The sequence below is a fragment of the Notechis scutatus genome, chromosome 14 (genome assembly GCF_049901735.1).
Source record: "Notechis scutatus isolate UNSWTSFEM ecotype Mainland chromosome 14, rNotScu1.2, whole genome shotgun sequence".
In the NCBI taxonomy this organism is placed as follows: Eukaryota; Metazoa; Chordata; class Lepidosauria; order Squamata; family Elapidae; genus Notechis; species Notechis scutatus.
Window position 1 is genome coordinate 3,486,450 of NC_142022.1, and position 25,447 is coordinate 3,511,896.

The following is a 25,447-nucleotide window of genomic DNA, read 5'->3' on the forward strand; positions in this document are numbered from 1 at the left end:
CGAGCCCGGCGCGCGCGTGCCCCGAGACGCCTCCCGGGCTCCGTCGCTCCTTCCGTCGCTGCTGCTGCTGCTGCTGAGACGCCCGCGGGGAGGAAGGGAAGCGGAGCGGAGGTGGGGAGGCTGGCCATGCGCTTGCCCGCACCTGCCGGCTAGCCAGCCCGCCAGCCCGCCAGCCCGGGGGGCGCCTCGCCTTCGCCCTGCTGCTGCTGCCGCCGCCGCCGCCCTGGGGGCCCCCATGGGAAGGGGCCGGTCCGGAGGCGCGCCCGGGCCCCGCCTGCCTGCTCGGGGATGCCGCCGCCGCCGCCGCCTCTGATGCCGGCTTGAAGGGAGGAGGAAGAGGAGGAGGAGAAGCAGCTGCAGCCGCGGCAGAGCCGCCTTGACCTTGCTCGGGACGCCGCTCTGCAACCTGTTGGCCGCATCTGCGAGGAGGAGGAGGAGGAGGAGGAGGGGGAGATACAGGGGGTCTCCTCTGCCGGCAGGCCGCTGCCCAAGCCGTCCATCCCTCCTTCCTTCCCTCCATCCCTAAATCCCTCCCTCCGTCTCTCCCTCCCTCCCGGAGCGCCAGGGGACCCCGGTTGACCGGCTGGCCCTGGGAGGAGGGGGTCTCTCCAGGCCCCTCTGCTTCCCCCCTTTCTTCAGAGGCTTGCTTGGTCTCCTCTTGATGGGGGGGCCCTGAACAGGACAGTCTGCAGCCCCCTTCCTTCGATGTGACCCACAGCTGCCACTGAGGACTTCAACTCACCCGAATTCTTCCCCCCCACTCCCTACACTCACCTGAGATTGGCAAGGAGCCAGACTGGGACTGGCGACCCCCCCCCCCGCCATCCCTTACCTGGACAGGTGATGGGGTTCCCGCTGCTGCATCCGGAGGGGATGCCCGGTGCCCCCCTGAGAGGTTAAAAGCAAAGCCGGGCGTCACCCAGGGTTAAGCTGCCGGACGGACAGACGGACTACCCCGCTTAACGACATGGAGACCAAAATCCCTCCGGCCGTCACACCGACCAGCCCTTCGTCCCCGGGGCTGTCTCCGGTGCCGCCTCCGGATAAAGTGGACGGTTTTTCCCGCCGGTCGCTGCGCCGGTCCCGCCAGAGACGATCGCACAGTTCTTCCCAGTTCCGGTACCAGAGCAACCAGCAGGAGCTGACACCCCTCCCACTGCTGAAAGGTAGGACTGGGGAGGGGTGGGGAACTGGCTGGGCTGGCTGGATTTCGGACCCCTGCCCCATGGGGTTTGGGGGGGGGATTTTGTCAGATGCCCAAGGTTAAGCCCCCCGCCCACTCAACTTGGGTGCCATTGGATGCCAGCCTGGGCCGAGAAAAGGCAGCCTTGCCAAGCTATGACCGCCCCCCCCCCGCCCCCGAGACAGGCCGTACCCAAATAGAAGACCGAGTTGGAAAGGGGCACTGAAGGTCTTCTAGTCCAACCCGCTGCTCAGGCAGGAAAAGCTGTAAATCAATTCAAAGAAAATGAATCCCGAGTTCCTGAGAAGGGCAGAACTTGCTCAGATAAACTGTGGATTGCTTATTTGTGAGTCCTGTTGAGGATACCGTAGCTTGTTAAATGATGGCTTGTTAGTACCGTGCAATTTTGGGTGGTTTCATACAGTAAAACTCTGGGATAATTTATTCTTTTTATAGGTTTAAGCCTGCCTCTATTACAAATGCAAGGGAAGGGGGTTGGACTAGAAGACCTCTCCAGGCCCCTTCCAACCGTATTATTCTTTGTTCTAAGGTGGCAAACCTGCCTAACATTCCTTCCTCCTCCTTTTATCCCACAACAGCCCTGCAAGGTGGGCTGGGCTGAGACAGAAAGACTAGTTTAGAGTCACCCAGCTGGCTTTTGTGTCTAAGGCAGGACTCGAACTCCCTGCCTTCTGGTTTGGCTTCAGCCGGCGATCAATAAACCAGAGCCAAGCAGTTGAGATCTTTATGTATTAGATTTATATCCTGCTTTTATTACTGTATATATGTAACTCAAGGCAGAAACAGGTACCTCATACAGGTAGACCTCAACTTACAACAGTTCGTTTAGAGTGATTTAGGACCGTTTTTTCCAGCAGGCCTGTGGTCATGTGATCAAAATTTAGACGCTTGGCAACTGACTCGTATTTATGACGGTTGCAAGTGTCCCAAAAATCACGTGATCCCCTTTTGTGACCTTCTGACCAGCAGAGATAATGGGGAAGTCAGATTCACTTAACAACCAAGTGTCTTAACAACTTCAGGGATTCATTTAACAACGGTGGCAAGAAAAGCCGTAAAATGGGGCAATAGCACTAGCCTTTAGATTTATATTCTGCTTCACAGGCCTCTCTAAGCGGTTTACGGAATCAGCCTATTTGCCCCCAACAATCTGGGTCCTCATTTTACTGACCTTGGAAGGACGGAAGGCTGAGTCAACCTAGAGCCGGTCAGGATCAAACCGCTGGCAGTGGGCAGAGTTAGCCTGCAATACTAGATTCTGACAACTGGGAAGGGAGGGAGGAAAGAAGGAAGGAGCCCTTAGACTTATATACCGCTTCACAGTGTTTCACAGCCCTCTCTAAGCGGTTTACAGAGTCAGCCTCTTGCCCCCAACAATCTGGCTCCTCATTTTACCCACCTTGGAAGGACGGAAGGCTGAGTCGACCTTGCTAAGTCAAACTCACTTAACAAATGTTTCACTTAGCAGCATAAATTTTGGCCTCAATTGTGGTCGTCACTCGAGGAGTACCAGTAAGTTTGAACGTAAACTCACTCCACTGCTAGTCTGCCCTGCAAGTTTAACCCACAAAAAGCAAACTTAAAAATGAAGTTAACTGCAGTTGCGGTGCCAATGGCTCGGTTTTGAAGTGGCTAAGTTAAATGTTTCAGAACCTAGGACTGGGAGGGACTTCGGAGGTCTTCTAGTCCAACCCCCTGCTCAGGCAGGAGACACTTATACCATTTCAGACAAATGGTTGTCCAATCTCTTCTTAAAAACAGTGATGGAGCACCCACACCTTCTGGTGGCAAGCTGTTCCACTCGATGCTTGCCGTAAAAAGGATCAGCCAGGAAATAAGATGACAAGGATAATCCTTTTCATCTTGCAGCTCTCGTGAGTAGATAATTTTATTGGATACTAACTCCATACCCGTGTTTCGCTACGGAACTATGTGGTCGGGCTTAGTTTTTGGGGAGGAAAATAAGGGGGAGAAAAATGGTGCCTCTGCCTACCAGCATCCATCGGTATTCATCTGGCTAGCATCCTGTCAGTGTGTGAGAGAGTTGAGGGCTGTTTGGAAACTGAAACAGTATTTGCTGTGTGAGCAAGAAGGAGACAGCAAGGAGCCTGGGCGTGGCTTAGCTCAACTGTTCTGGACTAAAGCTGCTTGGTGCTCTGAAACTCAAACTACTCTGCTTGTGTTTTGCATTTGGAGCAGATTTCTTTTCAGGTGGGGAGGGGGAGTAGAACTCCTTAGCATCAGAGCGTGTTAATAATAATAATAATATAGGAAATACTAATGCTCTGATGGTCATTTGGAAAAATCCTTAGTGAGCACCTAGAAGCCAAATTTCAAGTTTGTAGGCTTTACAGTTCTGGAGATTTTTTGATGATGCCTGAGTGGTATTTTGCTTTTTATATATATAGATTTTCCTAGGGAGATGACTTGGTTTAATGCAGCTTCCTGGGTCACAATCTTGAGAAGGTGGGTAGATAGGGAGGTGGGCGAGAAATTTTGGGTCAGAGGTTGGATCCTGGGGCGGGGAGGGGACTAAAATTATAGGTGTGTTTGCAGGAAAGGGCCAACCCTGGTCTTGCATTTTTTCCAGCATCTTACTTAAGGGATTATTTTCCAAGGCTCCTGGGGGAAATGCAGGAGTTTGGCTGGAACCAGTGGGGGAGATGCTCTTATTGATTGCTAGTAAAAATGATAGGAAGGAAATCATTTTACTGATGATCTCTTGGCCGAAATGCAAGCCTTAATGATCACTAAACAGCCGAAGAGCCATTAAACACATTACGTATTACGGAGAAAGGCCCAGGCAGATTAGAAGGAAATAACAAAACTTACTAGCTATAAAAAAAAACAAAGTAGCCACACACACACACACACACACACACACACAGAGAGAGAGAGAGAGAGACACTGAAGGGCATATAACTGGAGCCGTGCCCCACCCCAGCTGAACAACAATATCATGGCAAAGGAGGATTTCATTGCAACAAAATATTTCTCTGTTTGAAACATAATAAATGGGAGAAACTTAAAGAAACATTTTGTCTTTTTGTTTTTTTTGGAGGCTCGAAGAAAAGAACCATAGGAAAGTCAGGTCCTCACCAAAGAAAAACAAACCCAAATGTGAAAAAGCAAGAGTTTTTTTTCACCATCAAACCTTCTTCCTGTCCATCCATTTTTCTAGCTATCCTCCCCAACCTTCCCCTATTTTTCCTTTCCATCTATCTTTCCTTCTTCCTTCCTTCCTTCCTTCCTCTGTATATCTATCATCTGTCTGTCTCCATTTATCTACCTACCTACCACTCATCTGCTTCTATTTATTCACCCATCTTCTATCCACTCATCCTTCATTTATCTATTCTCTCCCTCCCTCCCTCCCTCTCTCTGTGCCCATGAGTGCATTTGGTCCCTTTTCCAGAGGTGGCCTCAATCCCCCCCCAGATTCCTTTTACTCCAGGAACTTGGCCATAGTGGAAAGGTCATCTGATGCTACCACGTCCCTCCTGACGCCTTGATGCTGGAGCCTCTTCTCCTGGGTGTTGGAAGCCGTCAGCCTCCCAGCTGCCATGGTTACAGTTCCCGGGGGCTGCCGAGAGCTGCCTGGGGCCCCAAGGGTGCCCCCAAGGAGATGGAGACAACATGCCCAGGGCAGCCACAATCACAACCAGCCTTCTGCTCTTAGTGCCGTTCCTTAACAGGATTCCTTGCTCCGAATGCCTGCTGGCGATGAGCTGAGGATGGCAACGGCTTGGCCCCCTTGCGATGGCCACCCTGAGGTTTCTGGGACCCGGGTTTGCAACTTGCAGCTCCCTCTCCCCCCGCCAAGTCTGGAAAAAGTGCGGAGAAGAGCAGCCAAGATGATTAAAGGCCTGGAGACTGAAGCATATGAAGAATGGTTGCAGGATTTGGATCTGGCCAGTCTAGAAGAAAGAAGGACCAGGGGGGACAGGAGAGCAGCATTCCAGCATTTGAGGGGCTGCCCCAAGGAAGGAGGGGGTCCAGTTATTCTCCAAAGCCCCTGAAGGCAGGAGAAGAAGCAATAAGGATGGAACCTCATCAAGGAGAGAAGCAACCTGGAATTAAGGAGAAACTTCCGAACAGGGAGGACAATTAACCAGTGGAACTGCTTCCCACCAGAAGTTGTGGCTGCTCCATCCCTGGAGGTTTTAAAGAGGAGATTGGACAACAATTTGTCTAGGAAATGGCATAGGATCTCATGCTTGAGCAGGGGGCTGGACTAGAAGGCCTCTAAGGTCCCTTCCAACTCTATTCCCATTAAATGGCAGCAGAATTATCCTGTTGGAGAATTCCCATGGGAAGGGGGGGGGGTGTTTTGATATGTGGGAAGAAATCCTTTTGGCTGTAATTAATGACTTTAATTACAACCTTCAGCCTTTGAAAAGCAGCTTTACTTTTATTGACTGTTTTGAGCTGGTCAGATGTGCCGGCTTGCACTAAATCAAAATATATATGAGTAATTTGTGAATCTCTACAAGTTGTTCACTTAGTTTCCTGGTTACTGACAAGCTCAGTAAGATACAAAGAGCATAGCCTATATCAGTGGTGGCTAACCTTTCTGGGCTCCTGTGCCAAAAATTGTCAATAGATAACAGATAATCAAGAGTTGGAAGGGACCTTATAGGTCATCTAGTCCAACCCTCCACCCAAGCGGGAGACCCTACACCATTTCTGACAAATGGTAGTCCAGTCTCTTCTTTAAGGTCTCAGGTGATGAAACTCCCACAACTTCCGAGGGCAACTTCTGTTCCATTGGTTGATCTTGTGCGTGCGCTGATGCTCGCGCGCCCGCGTGCCAGCACTCAAAAGGCAATGCGCCCCCCCTGCGCATGCAGTATTACAGGAAGTGATGATACAGGCCTATTATTCGTCCTGCAAAGCCTGCAGAGGCTTTTTTCAAGCCTCTGGGAGGCCGAAAAAGGCCTCAAACCAGCGGAAAATCAGCTGTGAGGTGCGCGCATGCTCAGTGAGGTAAGTTTGCCTGCAGCTCGCATGCCTGCACAAATGGCTCTGCGTGCCCCCTGTGGCTCTGCGTGCCATAGGTTCACCATCACGGGCCTATATCCTATATGGGGAATTCTGGGAGTTGAAGCCCACACACGTCTTCGAGTGCCCAAGGTTGAGAAACATTGTTGTTCAAAAGTTTCCCATCCTTAATGAAAAGAGGCCTCCGTCCTTGTTTGCTGTTTAGAGGGGAAAAGTTTTTATCTATACTAGCTCAAAGGGTCATTGTTCTTTAGTTTTTTATCAGTACCAAAGAAAGCCAGAGGTTTCTCCCTGTTTGACTCCCTAATTTTCCCGACATTTCCTTGTTTCTTTTTCATTCTTTTTTCTTTCTTTTTTTTTGTATGTGTGTGTTTTACGCTTTTTTGAATTTTAGTAAACTTTTGGGAGGGAGAAAAGAAAAATGAAAGCTTTTTATCTGGGAAAAGTAAGAGGTTATTTAACGTATCCTTCCTTCTTCCTCAGCCCTCGGTCTGTAAAGAGTGCAGAGAGTCAGTAACAGAATAGAGCTGGAAGGGACTCTGGAGGTCTTCTAGTCCAACCCCCTGCTCAGGCAGGACCCCCTACTCCTGGTTGATGAGTTTCCACCCATTGTTTCTTCTCTGCCTTCTGGTGCTTTGGAGAATAATTTGACCCCCCTCTTCTTCTTTGGGGCAGCCCCTCAAATGCCGGAACGCTGCTATCATGTCCCCCCAAGTCCTTCTCTTCATTAGACTGGCCAGACCCAAATCCTGCAGATGTTTTAGTCTCCAGGCCTTTGATCGTTTTAGTTGCTCTTCTTTGCACGTTTTCCAAAGTCTCAACATCTTTTCTTGTAACGTGGTAACCAAAACTGAATGCAGTATTTCAGGTCTGGTCTTATTAAGGCTTTATAAAGTGGTAGTAATACTTCACGTGATTTTGATTCTATTCCTCTCTTTATCCAGCCAAGGATTGTCTTAGCTTTTTTGGCTGCTGCCGCACATGGCTGGCTCGTGTTTTAAGACCCAGAACGGGTCCCGCACAAGCAAGCACAACCCCAGGTGCACATGTGCGGGATGCAGGAAGCGTTATGAAACCACATTGCCCCCATGGTCCGTGGGAAAACCGGCTCTCCACACAGACCGGTCCCCGGTGCCCAAAAGATTGGGAGCCACTGCTATAAGGCATCCCCCCCCGATTTTCACCCCGAGCAAGTTGGTGGCCCTAGAAATTTTCATCAATAAATCAACGAACAAACCGTTAGAGAATCAGGCTGAAAACTGAAGGAAATTTCAGAAAGGCTAATGCCAAATTAGCTTCGCTTAGCAAGCTGAAACCGACAGGACGCTGTTGAAAAGGGAATTACCTTTGCTCGGTAATAAATGTGTGTGTGTGTGTGTGTGTGTGTGTGTGGGGAAGCTGTTTTTGGTAACAAGCCGAGTGTGAATCAGCAGTGAGAGAGATGATGATTTAAAAAAATAAAAGGCCATTTTAGGCTCCATCAACAGAACTGGTCACAGGATTTTCACTGTCTTCTGTGCCAGTCAGCCGCTTCCTCTAAACCCCGTGTGCCTCTTTTTAAAGCAAAGCATTATTATTATTGTTGTTGTTTGTTGTTGTTGTTGTATCTTTAGTGAGATTCACAGCCTTTGGGGCTGGTTGGTAGTTCAACAGCTCGAGTCCTAACCAAGGACCTAGGAACTGTTCAGGTAGCCTCGGAGGATATGAGCTGTTCCACGTAGGGTGGTTTTTTTTGTAGAATCAGGGTATTCAAGTCTGATAAATTCAGGATTTCCAAATAGCGAGGCAGCTCTTTAGGTATTGATCCAAGGGCTCCTATTATTATTATTATTATTATTATTATTATTATTATTATTATTATTATTATTATTATTATTATTATTTACACATTTTCCAAACATTTACACCACATTTCCATTTTTGACAGTACATCAGAGTCGTCTTCTTTCCTATTTCCATAGTAATAATTTCATTTTCAATTCCTGGTATATTTCTCTACTATTTGTACAATTGTATTTACCTTTTTATAATTCCTTATATATACATTTCCTGCAACTCTCCAGTAATTTTATACCTATTCTTTACTTTTCTCCTCTAGCCACTCATACCACATGTCCCAAATCTTAATAATATTCTGTTTCCTCCTTATCTTTAAACTCCATCATTCATTTGTCGATTTCTGCACATTCAAGCCCTTTTTAAAATCACCGTATCTTCTGTAAGGGTATCGGTCTGTTTCCACTGTTGTGCGAAAACAATTCTGGTCACCCATCGGTATATGAAATCTATGAAGCAAAGCGTTTTAAGCGGGAGTTGTGCCGACGTGAAATCATGAAAAATGGAAAAGGCTTGAAAAAAAGGGATGGAAACGTGGAGTAGGAACTGGGAGGAGAGGCATGGAGGCCGCTGGAAATGTTTAGCTTTGAGAAAGAGGCTGGGTCGTTCCAGAGCAGACGTGAAAGGGAGGATGTCAACTCATACAATATTTCTATGGTCTTTTTAGAGTTGCCAAAACGAAGAGAGGGAGGAGCAGTGCAAAACCAAAATTGCATTCCATAAATGTTTTCAAAGATAGTAACTAGGTGACTGAATATCTAACACGCAAATATCTAACTGGAGAGCCTGATTGATGACTTGGCTATGGATGTGTCCCATTGGAGAATATGAATTACGATGCACCCAGGGGGTGGGGGAAAACCAGGGTCAAAAGTAACAATGAATTATGTGTCTCAGAGTCGGCTACACGCAGGCAGTGCTGACATGCTAACTCCCAATAAATCCTTTTAAGTTTTGGAAGTTTGGCTTGAGACTCATGATTTAAATTGGGGGTAACTGCCGGAATCCTGACAGAGGACTTCCTACTCCCAGGAAAACAGATTTCTGTGAAATTTTATTTTATTTTATTTTTATTTATTTATTTGTCAAAAGCTTACAATACAACAGAAACAAGAATAAATGTAAGTTTAAATACAAGAAATAGGAACAGGGACGGTAGGCACAATTGTGCGCTTATGCACGCCCCTTACAGACGTCTTAGGAATGGGGTAAGGTCAATAAAGGTTAGTTTGAGGGTGAAGGAGTAAATGTTGGGTAAAACTTCCTAAATACATCAGCTCCTCTCTGCCGGATATCTGAAAGAACAATTAGGAAGAGATGAGCATGGAGGAAAATCTATCCCCGATCCCCGGGTTGTGCAACCCACTAATCGGCCGTGGCCTATTCGCAACCTGGCCACACAGGCAGCACACCAGCGGACACACGTATGTTTGCACAGCTCTATTTGTCAAGCTGGTGGGCATAAGCATGCACGCTGGCACACCACACACACGAGTTGTGCATGCATGCCGGCCCACCCTCGCGTGGGTCGGCTCCCCTCTCCTCCCCCCCAGCCAGGCCACCAAGTGGGGGAACCACAGGTCTAGGTCAGTGGTTTGGCAATTTTTAAGATGTCTGGATTTCAACTCCCAGAATTCCTGACTGGGGCATACTGGCCGGGGAATTCTGGGAGTTGAAGTCCACCCATCTTCATACATGCTGGCTGGGGAATTCTGGGAGTTGAAGTCCACCCATCTTAAAGCATGCTGGCCAGGGAATTCTGGGAGTTGTAGTCCACCTAATTCAAAGTTGACATGATTGAAAATCACTGTTATAAACTGATGGTTGAGACAAACTTTGTGATCAGTGTGTGTGAATCCACCAGAATTACACTGGGAATTATACTTAATCTTCTTTTTAAAAATACTTCTTTTATGCCACAAAAAAAGTGTAGGGTTTTAAAAAAAAAACCACCTGGGAATTAGATTACTTAATCTTCTTTTTTAAAATTTTCAAAAATGCTTCTTTTTCACACAACCTTGTATAGTTTTTTTTTAAATATTCATCTGCTAATTTGAATGTACAAGTATACCGGGCTGGTGAAGGAGTTCTGATTTAGGATGGTGCTTCCTAAGAGCTGAGAACAACTCGTTAGCACAAAAATCAAAAAGATATTTGCTGGATGTCTCGAAGCACAAGTTAGGCGCTCACCTCTCCGGGATGCTTTGACTTAAATTCCTACACCGAGCAGAGAGGCTCAGCCTGATAGCCTCAAGGAACCCTTCCAAAACTCGGGTTCTGTGCCTGCAGATCTCGAATATCCCCATTTGTGAGCTGAGATATTTGGGGTGACAAGAGGACAGCAGCAGACTTAAACTAACCTTCAGGGCTAGCTTTCCTGGTACTAGACGTTCCATTAGTAGAGGGGTTGTGTGTCTGTATTTACTGGGCGATTTGTAAACATTTGAAGCATTCTTCTTGTCCCTATTTTAGGAAAGGAACAAAGTCACTGAAAATAGAGCAAAGTTTTCCTTGCAAAGGCCATGAAAGATCAGCAGTGGAGCTAAGCTGTGGGAATGCAGGAAAGGTCAAGGAACTGTTGGTATCGCATTTCAGCTTCTTCCAAAGCTTAATTGCCCTGCAAATTCAAATGTAGACTTACGCCTGCAATATAAGCTTATAATATATTTATGGCTGCTTAGTCAGTTATATCTGAGCGGTATACATGTCTATGGAGGTAAGCAGCTTATTTATTTCACTGAAGGGAACTACACCCTTTTAAATTATTTTTTTAACCAGACGCGCCCAGAAATTATTATTTTTTCCCACTGCAGAGATTTTGGGAAGTGAAGTCTCTTGAGTTGAGCCTCACTTGTTTTTCTTTTCTTTTTTTTTTAAATTACAAAAATTTTATTGAATAAATTGTTAAAAACATTGGCCGTGGTGTGATTGTCCTGGCAATCCTGTTTGTCATACATATTATGGCATAAGGTGTTTTATATGCATTTATGCGTTTATACACATTTTCTATTTCTACTCATCCGTTCTGCCCACCCTCCTATCCTTTGGTTCTAGATCCTTCCTTTCCCCCCTCCCCCAATGATAAAATTTATCCCATTCTTCGTAGTATTCTGTTTTGTCTTTGTCTTTTTAGAATAGAATAGAACAGAACAGAATATAATTCTTTATTGGCCAAGTGTGATTGGACACACAAGGAATTTGTCTTGGTATAAATACTTTCAGTACACAAAAGAAAAGATACATTCGTCAAGAGTCAAGAATCATCAGGTACAACACTTAATAAGAGTTATAGGGTACAATAAGAATAGAATAGAATAGAATGGAATAGAAAAAAATGGAATTGGAATAGAATAAAAAATTGGAATAGAATAGAATTATTGAATGGAATAGAATAGAATTCTTTTATTGGCCAGGTGTGATTGGACACGCAAGGAATTTGTCTTGGTGCAAATGCTCTCAGTGTACATAAAAGAAAAGAGACATTTGTCAGGATTCAAGAATCATAAAGTACAACACTTAATAATAGTCATATTTCTAAAGTTGATTTGTCCATCTCAATGCAAGTCCAAATCTTTTTTAATACATCATCTTCATCAGGAATTTATTTTATCTTTCCACTTTTGAGCAAAAGCTAACCTTGCTGCAGTGATCACGTGTATTATTAAGTAGATCACCTCTTTTTTTGTGTTTGAGTTCAGCCTCACTTTCTGGCGGTCTTGGGTGAACCCAGCCCTGCAAGTTGTTTTGGGAATGGTTTTCTGTTGGTGTTTGGATCCTGGGGACTCTTTAAAACAGGGGTCCCCAAACTTGGCAACTTTAAGACTTGTGGACTTTAACTCCCAGAATTCCCCAGCCAGCAGAGCTTTAAAAAAATGCACAGGCTGTAAGTCACCCATCTTTGAATTGTGATATTTCCCGGGTACAGCACTAAGCGATGAAGGTTTTACGAGCTATCTTTGAAGTGTGGTGTAAAGCGCCATAATTAAAATACTCCGTTAATTGCTGTTGCCGTGAAGTTGCTCCATAGCAATTAGCCCCCAGAGATAGAAGGGTGTGTGTGTGTGTGTGTGTTTTCCCAGGCTCTGTGGCATTAGAGATGCAACTTTCCCAATGCAATTCTGAGCCGTTGGTGCTTTCCCACAACCGGTTGGATTTCCGACGTTGTTGGCGGTTGTAAGCACATATTTTGGTAATGCTCAGCAGCTCTGGTCTTTCCCTTCCAAAAAAATAGTGGAAAAGAGTGAAAGGATATGTCACGCGTGTTGGGCCAGTCAAAGCCGGATTGCAGTGAAGGGAAAGAGACAGCCATGTATGTGCTTCCAACATATGAGCCCTCTGCTTTCTCATATGGGATGCCATGTAAATTCTCACGGGGCCTCTGCTTTCTCATGGAGGATCCCATTGTATGAGCTGTGATGGCGTGGTGGCTAGAATTTAGCATTGCAGACTGACTCTGCCCGCTGCCAGCAGTTCGATTCTGACCAGCTCAAGGTTGACTCAGCCTTCCGTCCTATCCGAGGTGGGTAAAAGGTGGGTAAAATTGTTGGGGGCAAGAGGCTGACTCTGTAAACTGCATAGAGAGGGCTAAAGCGGTATATTAAAGTAGCATAAGGACTATTTGCTATTGCTCTCAACAAGACGTAGAGGCTGTATTGAACACTGCAACAATCCCAGATCCAGGAATTTCTCGCAGAAAAACAACAACACGTTTGGTCTGAACCTCCAGTGCTAGTTGCTCACCAACAGCTCCTCAAGGTCAAGGGGTTAAAAGCGCTCTGTGCATGCTCAGAGGACTACGCATGAAGGTTATCATCTAAAGACATCCCATTGTTTTTAAAATCTTGGGGCATAATCCTGGCTCTTCTGTGGGGAAGGGTGGGAACCCTGTCCCTCCTCAGAAACTCTGAGCACACATTCTCATTGGCTCCAAGTTGGCTCAGCCTTCCCTTCTTCTGAGGCCGGGAAAATGAGGACCTAGATTTTGAGGGCTAGAGGCTGATCCCATAAAAAGCTTAGAGAGGCCTGTAAACACACTGAAGTAGTATATAAATATTCTATTCTTTCAGTCCAATATTCTACTCTACTCTACTCTACTCTAACCTTCATTCCAATATTTATTCTATCCTATTGCCATGGTGGCACAGTGGTCAGAGTGCAATATTGCAAGCTAACTCTGCCGATTGCCAGCAGTTCCATCCTAACAAGCCCAAGGTTGACTCAGCCTTCCTTCCTTCCGAGGTCAGTAAAATGAGGAGCCAATTGTTGGGGGCACGAGGTAAACCGCTTAGAGAGGGCTTTAAAGCCTTATAAAGTGGTATATAAGTGTCTAAATGCTATTGCTATTGTCCCTTCCTTCCTTCCTTCCTTCCTTCCTTCCTTCCTTCCTTCCTTCCTTCCTTCCTTCCTGGTTAGAATACAGTATTACAGGCTAACTCTGCCAACTGCCAGCAGTTTGATTCTCACTGGCTCAAGATTGATTCAGCCTTCCATCCTTCCGTGGTCGGTAAAACGAGGACCCCGATTGTTGGGGGCAAGAGGCCGGCTCTGTAAACCGCTTAGAGAGGGCTGGAAAGGACTGTGAAGCGGGATATAAGTTCAAGGGCTATTGCTATATTTTCCTTCCTTCCTTCCTTCCTTCCTCCCTCCCTCCCTCCCTCCCTCCCTCCCGGTCAGAATGTAGTATTGCAGGCTAACTCTGCCCACTGCCAGCAGTTCGATCCTGACCAGCTCAAGGTCGACTCAGCCTTCTGTCCTTCTGAGGTCGGTAAAACGAGGACCCCGATTGTTGGGGGCAAGAGGCCGGCTCTGTAAACCGCTTAGAGAGGGCTGGAAAGGCATTGAGAAGCAGGGTATATATACGTCTTAAGGGCTGTTGCTCTGTGAATGCTCACGGCCCCCTCTGCTTTCCCCCTGCAGACGCTCCGGTTTCAGAGCTGCACGACCTTCTGTGCAAGAAGCTGCAGCAATGCTCCATCGTCTTCGACTTCCTGGACTGCGTCGCTGACCTGAAAGGCAAGGAGATCAAGCGGGCAGCCCTGAACGAACTGGTGGAGTGTGTGGCCACCAACCGTGGCATCCTGATCGAGCCGCTCTATCCCGAGATCATCAAGATGGTAAAAAGCTTCTGCTTGTGAAGAGGGGGGGAAAGAATTGAAACTTTGATCTTGGTTTTGTGGATCAGAAAGATTATTTCTGGCTAACGAAATATCAGTGTGTAAAAGTAAAACGTGGAGGCTGGAGTTAGTTTATCTCGTACGGTGCTAGAAAGTGTTGGAAGTCAATGCCCCCTTTTATTTCTTTTTCTCTTCCCCCTTTTATCTCACACCCCCTTTTCCCCATTCCCTTTCCTTCCCTTAATTTCCTATTTTCTTTTATTTTTTTGCTATTTTATACAATAACTAGCTCTTATACCCGTGCTTCGCTACGAAACTATGTGGTTGGGTTTAGTTTTTGGGGAGGAAAATAAGAGGGAGAAAAACTCTGCCTCTACCTACCAGCATCCATCGGTATTCATCTGGCTAGCATCCTGTCAGTGTGTGAGAGAATTGAGGGCTGTTTGGAAACTGAAACAGTATTTGTGTGAGCAAGGAAGAGACAGCAAGGAGCCTGGGCGTGGCTTAGCTCAACTGTTCTGGACTAAAGCTGCTTGGTGCTCTGAAACTGAAACTCCTCCGCTTGTGGTTTTGCATTTGGAAGAGATTTCTTTCCAGGTGGGGAGGGGAGTAGAACTCCTTAGCATCAGAGCCTGTTAATAATAATTGTAATATAGGAAATACTAATGCTCTGTTGGTCCTTTCCAAGAATCCTTTCTTAGTGAACACCTAGAAGCCAAGAGGAACCTATGTGTCAAATTTCAAGTTTGTAGGCTTTACGGTTCTGGAGATTTTGTGATGATGCGTGAGTGGACTTTCGCTTTTATATATTTAGGGGGGGAAAAGAACAATGAAAGAAAAAGATGGTAAAAAGCTGCCCAAAAAACGTGCAGAGTAGTGGCAGGTGGTAGGAACTCGTACTACAGGTGGTCCTTGACTTACGACCGCAGTAGAGCCCCACATTTCTGTTGCTAAGTGAGACAGTTGGTAAATGACTTTCATTCCATTTTGTGACTTTTCTAGTCGCCGTTCAGTGAATCACTGCAGTTCTTACATTAGCAACACGGTCATTAAGCGAATCTGGCTTCCCCACTGACTTTGCTTGTCAGAAGGGGATCAACACGAACCTAGGACTCTGCAACCGTCATAAATGTGAATCAGTTGTCAAGCATCTGGATTTTGATCATGTGACCATAGCAACCGTCGTAAGTGTGAAAAATGGTCCTATGTCACATTTCTCACTGCCGTTGTAACTTTGGAAGGTCACTAAATGAACGGTTGTAACTCGAGGTCTCCCTGCACCAACCTTCCTGAGTTTTTATACCGATCCATTGCTCTGAAAGGAAGAAGGAAGAAACCACAATAAACAATAAATTCAGAAAAATCACAATAAATTCCCGAACGCCATCACTCTGCTAAACAACTAATTCCCTCAACACTGTCCAACTATTTACAAAGTCTGCACTACTATTCCTATTCATCTTCTCATCCCTCCTTATCACTCATTTCCTCCCACTTGTGATTGTAGGACTGTAACTTTGTCGCTTGTATCCTTACAGTTTATATTGACCGTTTCCTAGAATGATTTGATTGCTTATTGCACCCTATGACTATCATTAAGTGTTGCACCTGATGATTCCTGACTTTTGATGAATGTATCTTTTCTTTTATATACACAGAGTATTTGCATCAAGACAAATTCCTTGTGTGTCCAATCACACTTGGCCAATAAAAAGTTCTGTTCTATTCTATTCTATTCTATTCTATTCTATTCTATTCTATTACTTCCAATATCTATTCTATTCTATTCTATTCTATTCTATTCTATTCTATTCTATTCTATTCTATTCTATTCTATTCTATTCGCACCCTATGACTATCATTAAGTGTTGCACCTGATGATTCCTGACTTTTGATGAATGTATCTTTTCTTTTATGTACACTGAGTATTTGCATCAAGACAAATTCCTTGTGTGTCCAATCACACTTGGCCAATAAAAAGTTCTGTTCTATTCTATTCTATTCTATTCTATTCTATTCTATTCTATTCTATTCTATTCTATTCCATTCCATTCCATTCCATTCCATTCTATTCTTCATTCCAATATTCTATTCAATTCTATTCTGTTCTGTTCTATTCTATTCTATTCTATTCTATTCTATTCTATTCTTATTGTACCCCATGACTATCATTAAGTGTTGTACCTGATGATTCTTGACTCTGGACGGAAGTATCTTTTCTTTTTATGTACACTGAGAGCATTTGCACCAAGACCAATTCCTTGTGTGTCCAATCGCACTTGGCCAAGAAAGAATTCTATTCTGTTCTGTTCTATTCCTATTCTTTCTATTCTACTCTACTCTACTCTACTCTACTCTACTCTACTCTACTCTACTCTACTCCTATTCCTATTCCTATTCCTATTCCTATTCCTATCCTATCCTATTCTTCATTCTAATATCTATTCCATTCTAAAGAAAAATGGGGAAACGGAATTACTTATCCAAAGCATTACTCATCATTAGACTTATCCAGTTGAAGGTGATGCTGAGTTGAAGATGACACATGTGCTGTCAAAAAAGGGGAAGAAAGATTAGATACCTTTTACATTGTGTTTTCAGGGAATCTGAGAAGTCGCTGTTAGCTTTGCAGTTAAATTATTTGCAGATCTAAACCTAGGCTTTCAGTCTTCCAACGGTTTAAAACAGGAGTTTCAAACTCAAACGTGGGAGCCGCATTACATAAAATGTGTTAATTTGTGGGCTGCATTCATAAAACATGCAAACTTGTAAGAAACAGTCAACGTTCATTCATAATTCATGGTTTAAATAAGTAAAACAAATGATTGTATAACTGCTTTGTAATGAATCATGGTTTAATTATTTTAAAAACTAAACCAAAAAGGCACGATTGAAGGCTAAGGGAGCCAGTTTGGCATTATACTGGAGGCCCCAGCCAGAAACCAGGCAAAGGGGAGTTCTAGTCCCGCCTTAGGCACGAAGCCGGCTGGCTGACTCTGTCACTGCCTGTCACTCTCCCTCAGCCCTCGGAAGGAGACAATGGCAAACCCCTTAGACCTCTTTGCAATGGCAAATCCTTAGAATGAAGGAGAAACTTCCAGACTGTTAGAACAATTAATCAGTGGAACGAACTTGTCTCCGGAAGTTGTGAATGCTTCAACACCGGAAGTTTTTAAAAAGATGGCTGGATAACCATTTGACTGAAGTGGTGTAGGGTTTCCTGCCCCAAGCAGGGGCTGGACTAGAACAGTGGTTGTCAAGCAGTGGGCCGGGGACCACTGGTGGTCCGCGAGAAAATTTTGGTGGTCTGCCGAGAAATGTCACCCTCAAAACAATTAATCCAGGCTGCCCACATGGCCCGCGGGAACACAAGGCTTGTGTCGCTTGCATTGCGAACCACATGAGGTGGTGAGGGGAGGGGGAAAGGGCGGAGGGGGGGAACTTGCCCCATGCGCCCCACACGCCTGGCCTGGCCACCGGGCTGCTTCTTTCCGCTTCTTTCTTCTTCTGCTTTTGGCTGCATGCAAGGAAAGCAGCCAAAGTCTTTCTTTCTCTCCCCCAAACTCTGCCAGAAATGAGTCTTTGAGACCCTGCAAGGCCTCCTGCTCCAAGAAGCTGCGCCGGCAAAGACTCATTTCTGGCGGAGTTTGGGGGAGAGAAAGAAAGACTTCTGCTGCTTCTACTGTTTTCCTTGCATGAAGCCAAAAGCTCTCTCTCTCTCTCTCTCTCTCTCTCCCCGAGAACAGAGCTGGAGACGGTATCCTGCAATCCCAAATAAAAACGATCAATCGGTAGGAAAACAGGGTGGGGAATTTTCCTGCAGACTTTTTGGGGGATTTTCCCAGGGTCTCTGGTCCGCGGGATTTAAAATGATGAGTTTGGTGGTCCCTGAGGTCCCAAAAGTTGGCGACTCCTAGACTAGAAGAACTCCATCCTATAACAGGGTTGGGGGCTTCTAGTCCAACCCCCTGCTAAGCAGGAAAGCCTATACCAATCTAAACAAATGGCTGTCTAATCTCGTCTTAAAAGCCTCCAGCGATGAAGCCCCCACGACTTCTGGTGGCAAGTTGTTCCACGGGTTCATTGTTCTCCCTGCCAGGAAATTTCTCCTTAGCTCTAGGTTGGATCTCTCCTGTTATTTTTTTTCCTGGGGCTTAGCTCTGGATCCAAAGCTTGGGTGGGGTCAGTTCTGGCCTTGAAAGGTTGTCTCATTTCCAGATTTTGGGCTTGGGCTGAACTCTCCCTTCTCCCTCCAGATCTCAGTCAACATTTTCCGAATTCTTCCACCCAGTGAAAATCCAGAGTTTGATCCTGAAGAAGATGAACCAAATCTGGAACCGTCTTGGCCGCATCTCCAGGTGAGAGTCCTTCTGAAAGCCTGGAGATTAATCGCTTACTATCCTTGAAAAACTATGCATGGAATGCACTTTCGATTTCCAAGCTGCTGCTTCGCCCCCTCCCTTTCTTTTTTGGCAACTCTAAAAAAAACCATAGAAATATTTTATGAGTTGACTACCTGTTTATCAGAGAGGCCAGAGTAACCACATCTTCACCAGCAGCAGGCAGATCCTGCGCTTTTCTTTTCTCAGCTGATCGTGGGAGCCTTTTTTTTTTTTTTTACTACCGCTTCGGACAAACCGGTATGAACCGCTAGCACTTCCCCCCCCCTGGCCTGGTGGAACTTCCATCTTTTCAAGGCTTTCAGGCTTTCGCCTCCTGGTGGATGAAGAAAGTTGAGTTGGGTTTGCTGGCTTCTCCTTCTCTCCCTCTCTCTCTTTCCAGCTTGTATATGAATTTTTCCTCCGGTTCCTTGAAAGTCCAGACTTCCAGCCCTCGGTGGCCAAGCGATACATAGACCAGAAATTCGTGTTGATGGTAAGCGAGAGCAATAGGACGGGTTTTAGGGTTGGGAATCATGGTGGGGAGGTCGTGGGTGCTCCCATCACCGAGGTGTTCAAGAAGAGAATTGGCCTGAAATGGCATAAGGTCTCCTGCTGGAGCAGAGGGTTAGGCTAGAAGACCTCTGAGGTCCCGTCTGCGGGATGATTCTATGAGATAAAGATGGATGGGTAGATAGAGATGATAGATGATAGAGATAGATAGATAGATGATAGATAGATATGGATGGATAGATATATAGATAGAGATGATAGATGATATTTGATATATAATGATAGATAGATGATAGCGATAAATAGATGATAGATAGAAATAAATAAATAGATGGATGGATAGATGGATAGATAGAGATAGATGGATAAATAAATAGAGATGAATAGATATAGATACCGTATTTATCGGCGTATAACACGCACAGGCGTATAACACGCATCTTCATTTTAAGGGGGAAATTTCAGGAAAAAATTTTTAAAAATTCTGCCTGCCTGCCTTAGTTTCTGGTTGTTTGGGAGCAGCTTCGGCTGAGAATAATAACTATTCGCCTCTTTTACTCAGCCGAAGCTGTTCCGATTCAACCATTAACGAAGCGCAGGCAGGCAGGCAGAACGGAGCACTGCGGGCGGGCGGGCGGGCGGACGGGGTGGGGAGAAAGGCGACAGGAAAAGCCCCCCCCGCTTCTTTGAAGCAGTTTCTTCCTGTGCTGGTGGAGGAGCGAGAGAGCGACTGAGAGAGCTGACCCAGAGAGAAGGACAGGCTTCGGTTGCTTCCTCCCTCCCCTTCTTTCATTTGTGTCCTTGATCCCCGATCCCAGCAGCATTCACCGAAGGCTTCTTAACATTATATCGGCGTATAACACGCATACATCATTTGCCCCTATTTTCAGGGGGAAAAAGTGCGTGTTATACGCCGATAAATACGGTAGATGATAGAGATGATAGAAATAAATAGATTGATAGAGATAGATAGATATGGATGGATAGATAGATATAGAGATGGATGGAAGGAAGGAATTAGAGCAAGAGAGACCCAGAGGTCATAGGTGCTCCATCACTGGAGCTTTTCAAGAGGAGACTAGGCTACAATTTGTCTGAAATGGTATAGGATCTACTGATTGGGCAGGGGTTGGACTAGAAGACCTCTGAGGTCCCTTCTGCTCTATGATTCTATGAAATAAGATGGATGGATGGAATTGGAGAGAGAGACATCCAGTGGTTTTGGGTGCTCCACCACTGGAGGATTTCAAGAAGAGACTGGACAGCCATTTGTCCGAAACGATATAGGATCTCCTAATCGGGCAGGGGTTGGACTAGAAGACCTCCAAGCTCCCTCCCAACAGTATAATTCTGCCTTTTCTGTTCAGAATAGAATAGAATAGAACAGAAAAGAAAAGAATAAAATGAATGGAAGAATAGAATAGAATAGAATAGAATAGAATAGAATAGAATAGAATAGAATAGAATAATGAAATATAACAGTTCTAGACTAGCCCATTAGGATGCCTTTAACAACTTGCAATGCATTTGAGGTCATGAAGTGGGAAACGTTTTCCAAATCCTCGGCAATAATGCTCTTTTTTCTCTCTCTCCAGCTGCTAGAATTGTTTGACAGTGAAGACCCCAGGGAACGTGAATACCTCAAGACCATCCTTCACCGGGTTTACGGCAAATTCCTGGGCCTTCGGGCGTACATTCGCAAGCAATGCAATAACATTTTTTTGAGGTGAGCTTGGCCTGCGTTTTTCATCCCCAGCCACCGAGGAGCGTCATGTTGTGCGTAAACCTTTTCTGATTTCTAACCTGGCCCCAAAATTTCTGATTAGTTCCAAGGAGGAACCTTATCAACTGAGCCTGTAGACCTACCTACCTGTCGTGTTTCAGGAAGGTGGGGGAAGGGGCCAAAGGGGAGAGGGAGGGAGGAGTTGCCTGCCAACCTCAGTTTTTAGGGAAGACAATGAGACGAGGATAAAACCCTCCCTGTTTCTTCCTTTCCTTCCCTCCTCGACAGGTTTATCTACGAGACCGAACATTTCAACGGAGTGGCTGAATTACTAGAAATCCTTGGAAGGTAAATCTTTCAGGGCTGGGGGCAAGCAGACGCTCCGTGAGGGCGTAGCGAGGGTGGCCTTTCCCCGTTCTTGGGACGGGAGCCCCGAGGTCATCTAGTCCAACCCTCTGCTTGAGGGCAGAATCCAGGAAAGCCATCTCTTGAAAGGAGGGGCCTCCAAGCCCTTTGGCCTTTAGCCAAGGAGAACTTGCCACTTCATGTGGCGGCGGCTTCCACAGGCTGCCGGCAAGGGTGGGATTCAGACCGGTTTGGGCGAAGCGGGTGTTAAATTTACATCTAGTTCACCGGACCGGTAGTTGAACCGACCGCCTGACCCCGCCTACCCCTCCCAGAGGCCCATGTTGGATACAAGTAAGAGCAGGGTCCGCGTTCCGGTAGGCCACGCCCACCATGGCTGTGCCCACCCAGCAACCGGGCAGCGATCCCACTCCATGGTTCCCGGTCTATACAATTCCTACTCATCTGGATTTCTTTGAACGGTGGTTTTAGTCCACTGGTGATCCTTCTGCACACAGAAGAACAGGGGAGGAAAACGTTTCCTCTTCTTCCCTTTGACAGTTTGGAGACTGTTTTCCTCTCTTCCCCTGGTCTGTCTCACCTGGAGACTGGACCTACAGAGATCCTTTGACCTGGTGGGTGGACAAGCCAAATGTCCAATTTCTGCCTCTTTTTAAACGATTCTTAGCACCCGAAAGGAGCATTGAGACAAGCCCAGCTTTCCGCGTTTGTTTTATTGTAAAAGTCACTTTTTGTTACAGGTAACGACCAGAATTGGGACCAGAAGTCCCATCCCTAAGCCATGTGGTCGTTAAATGAACATGGTCATTAAATTAATGTGGCCTGATTTTACGACCTTTTGTTGTTGTTGTTTGCCACGGTGGTTAAGCAAATCCAGCTTTCCCCTGTGCATCCTTTTGGGCACCTTCCCAAAGAAAGAAAGAAAGAAAAAAGGAAAAAAAGAAAAAGAAAGAAGGAAGGAGAAAAAGGAAACGAGGGATGGGGCGGGATGGGATGGGAAGAAAAAAGGGAAGGAAGGAAAGGAAAGGAAGGAAGGGAAAGAAGGGAAAGGGAGAAAGTAAAGGAGAAAGAAAGGGAGGGAAGGAAGGAAGGAAAAAGGAAGAAAAAGAAAGAAGGAAAGAAGGGGATAGGAAGAAAAAGAAAAAGAGAAGGAAAGAAAGAAAAAGGGAAGGAAGGAAAGTGAAAGAAAAAACAAAGAAAAAGAAGGAAGGAGAAAAAGGAAACGGATGGGATGGGATGGGAAGAAAAAAGGGAAGGAAAGAAAGGAAGAAAGGAAAGAGAGAGGAAAGAGAAAGAAAGAAAGGAAAGGAAAGAGAGAGAAAAGAAAGGAAGAAAGAAAAGAAAATGGAAAAACTGGTGTATTACTGTTTCTCAACCTCTGGGGAATTCTGGGAGTTGAAGTCCACTCATCAAGCCGCGTAGCTACAATGGCCCTGCCGGGGATGACCCTCCCTCCCTCCCTCCTCGGCGTCTCTTTCAGCATCATCAACGGCTTCGCGCTGCCCCTGAAGGCGGAACACAAGCAGTTCCTTGTCCGGGTTCTCATCCCGCTTCACTCCGTCAAATCGCTCTCCATTTTCCACGCCCAGGTGAGACTGGCAGTGCCCGGCCAGCCACCCCGGGGTTGGGGGCGGAGACGAGCCTTCAGGGGGCGCTCTGGGCTCCTGTGGGTTCCTGACCCAGATTCCTCTCTTGCAGCTGGCCTACTGCGTGGTCCAGTTCTTGGAGAAAGACGCCACACTGACCGAGCATGTGAGTCGTCCGGCCTTTGCCAAGGGGCGGAGCTGAGGGGAGGGCCATGGGCGGGCTGGGCGAGATTTGGCAGCGGGACAAACCTGGTGGCAAGCTGTTCCACTGGTTCATTGTCCTCAATGTTCAGTAAGTTTCTCCTTTAATTCTCTCCTTGATTCGTTTCCATCCGTTATTTCTTGTCCTGCCTTCTGGTGCTTTGGAGAATAAGCTGAGCCCCAAATCTTCTTTGGGGCAGCCCCTCCAATCCTGGAATGCTGCTCTCATGCCACCCCTAATTCTTCTTTTCTCTAGACTAGCCAGGCCCAGTTCCTGCAAACATAGAATAACAGGGTTGGAAGGCACCCCAGAGGTCTTCTAGTCCAACCCCTTGCTCAAGCAGGAGACCCTATACCATTTCAGAAGGCAGCGTCATGTTGGGGTCTGATTCCGAGGGGGAGGTCGAACAGCTGACCGGGAGTGGGAGTGAGGCTTCAGTGGCTGTGGAGGAAACTGGGGAAGGGCACAGTCCGGCTGGCCTTCAGAGGAAGACCCAGGTCCACCCCCTCTTCTTCGTAGGGCACGCAGGGAGGAACAGAGAAGGGAGCAATGTGGGTTACGGGGGAGGAAAAGGCCCTGATTCCCTTCATTAGCTGCAGCTGGGAAAACAGGATAAAGAGGGGGTTTGTGCACAGCATCTTGCTGGAATTCTCTGTCTTTGCCACGTCTTATCTGGGTTCTGGCGTCCTCCCAACCGTGCGTGTTTCGTTATCTTTTGAAGCCTGCAATTCCTTACCTTGCTCTGTCTCGTTAATTGCTGCAGCCGGTGGTTTGTGTTGGTTTTTATTTATAATTTAGATTTGCTTTGGGTTCAGACTGAATTTCTTCCCTTTAAAAACTGTTCTTGGGAGAGGTGTTTTTTTTTTTTTAATAACTGTTCATTGGAGGCCAAGTTGGAGGAATTACAGGAACTTCACCTGCTTTTGTGACTTCGTTGCTTTTGTGCTACGCCCCGGATCATCACAAGTGGCAGTCCAGTCTCTTCTTCAAAGCCCCCACAACTCTTGGAGACAACTTCTGTCCCACTGGGTGGTTGTCCTCACGGATAGGACATTTCTCCTGTCGCTCCAGGATTCGTTTCCCTCCGTTGTTTCTTGCCCTGCCTTCTCGTGCTTTGGCTAAAAAGTTTTGTTTGGGTTATTTTTAACATTAAACAGATGGTTGTGAGGACTGTGTGTGTGTGTAGTCCTCAACTTACAACCATCCGTTTAGTGTTAAAAAAAAATCACACACAGACACACAACACACACAAATGTTTGTTGACACTTTTATTTAAATTAAATTTGTATATCGCATGACCTCTGCAGATACCATACACTCAATGCAAATAAATTAATCAATGAATCTCTTTTCTTTGGCAGGTGATACGGGGCCTGTTGAAATACTGGCCGAAGACCTGCACCCAGAAAGAGGTATTGAAGGCCCCCGCCGAGGGTGGTGGGTAGGGGGTGTTGCATGTATGTTGGCGGGGGGGAGGGGTCGGGCCCTGCAAACGCATCAGCCGGAGGGCCCCCCTCCTTCATCCCCTCCCTATCCCCTCCTCCTTCCTGATCAGGTGATGCTCTTGGGGGAAATCGAGGAGATCCTGGACGTGATCGAGCCCTCACAGTTCGTGAAGATCCAGGAGCCGCTCTTCAAGCAAGTGGCGCGATGCATCGCCAGCCCCCACTTCCAGGTGCTTTGGGAAGGGGGCACCGAGCAAAGGGGGCAAGGGGGGGGCCATCGCAGAGGTCGTCTTCAACCTGCGACCGCAACTGGAGACGGGATTTCAGTTGCCAAGCAATGCAGTTGCTCAAGCAAGTCATCCCGTCACCAGGACTGCATTTCACAATCATTTTTTACTGTGGTTATTAAGCAAATTGCATGGTTGTTAAGTGAATTGTGTGGTCGCTCAGTGACTCTGACCCGCCGCATTGATTTTGCTTATTAGAAGCCAGGTGTCAGGAGTCCGGGCGTTACCCCCAATTAAATCACGAGTCTCGAGCCAAACTTCCAAAACTTACAAAGGATTTGTTGTGTTCTGACCCAGGCTTTGTAAACCGTAATCACGCCCAAACTTATTTTAAAAACAAGACTTATGCTGAGAATTGTTTTCATTCCCAGCCGGAGCTAATCTCAAACAGTTCCCCAAGATAAGCACCCACCTTTCAGTTCTATGAAGTGCGGCCAAATAGAGAAGTATCAAAAGAAACCAACCAAAGTACAAAAGAGCTTCAAGGAGGACTCGGAACCGATCGAATGACTTTGCTTCCTGCAAAGGTTTCGTCATTTAGGCCTGATTTTTATCCCTTATGGGAGGGGCAATCACCTCCCAGCCTTACTCCTGAGTTGCCCCTTTTGTCTTAGCTGCTCTCTCCTTCTAGCAGCTCTGCGCACATGCGCACTGGGAACAGGCTCCCCTTGTTCCTCTGCCTCGCTGCTGCCAGACTCTGGAGGCAGCACCCCACTGTCAGATGGTCCTGGCCCCATCCCTGCATCGGATGCAGGACCCTCGTCCGATTCCTCCCCAGACTCCCGGACTGGT

General features: G+C 46.4%; 1 protein-coding gene across 1 annotated transcript in view; it reads left to right on the forward strand.

Moving 5' to 3' along the window:
- The window catches only part of PPP2R5B (protein phosphatase 2 regulatory subunit B'beta), a 31,804-nt gene continuing 6,357 nt past the window's right edge, over positions 1-25,447 (forward strand). The window contains exons 1-10 of the mRNA XM_026685775.2: positions 1-1,166; positions 13,958-14,154; positions 18,411-18,512; positions 18,937-19,029; positions 20,642-20,772; positions 21,058-21,117; positions 22,616-22,724; positions 22,834-22,887; positions 24,285-24,335; positions 24,479-24,598. Coding sequence (XP_026541560.1) covers positions 968-1,166; positions 13,958-14,154; positions 18,411-18,512; positions 18,937-19,029; positions 20,642-20,772; positions 21,058-21,117; positions 22,616-22,724; positions 22,834-22,887; positions 24,285-24,335; positions 24,479-24,598 — 1,116 coding nt within the window. The 5' untranslated portion in view covers positions 1-967. The remainder of the gene's footprint in view (positions 1,167-13,957; positions 14,155-18,410; positions 18,513-18,936; positions 19,030-20,641; positions 20,773-21,057; positions 21,118-22,615; positions 22,725-22,833; positions 22,888-24,284; positions 24,336-24,478; positions 24,599-25,447) is intronic.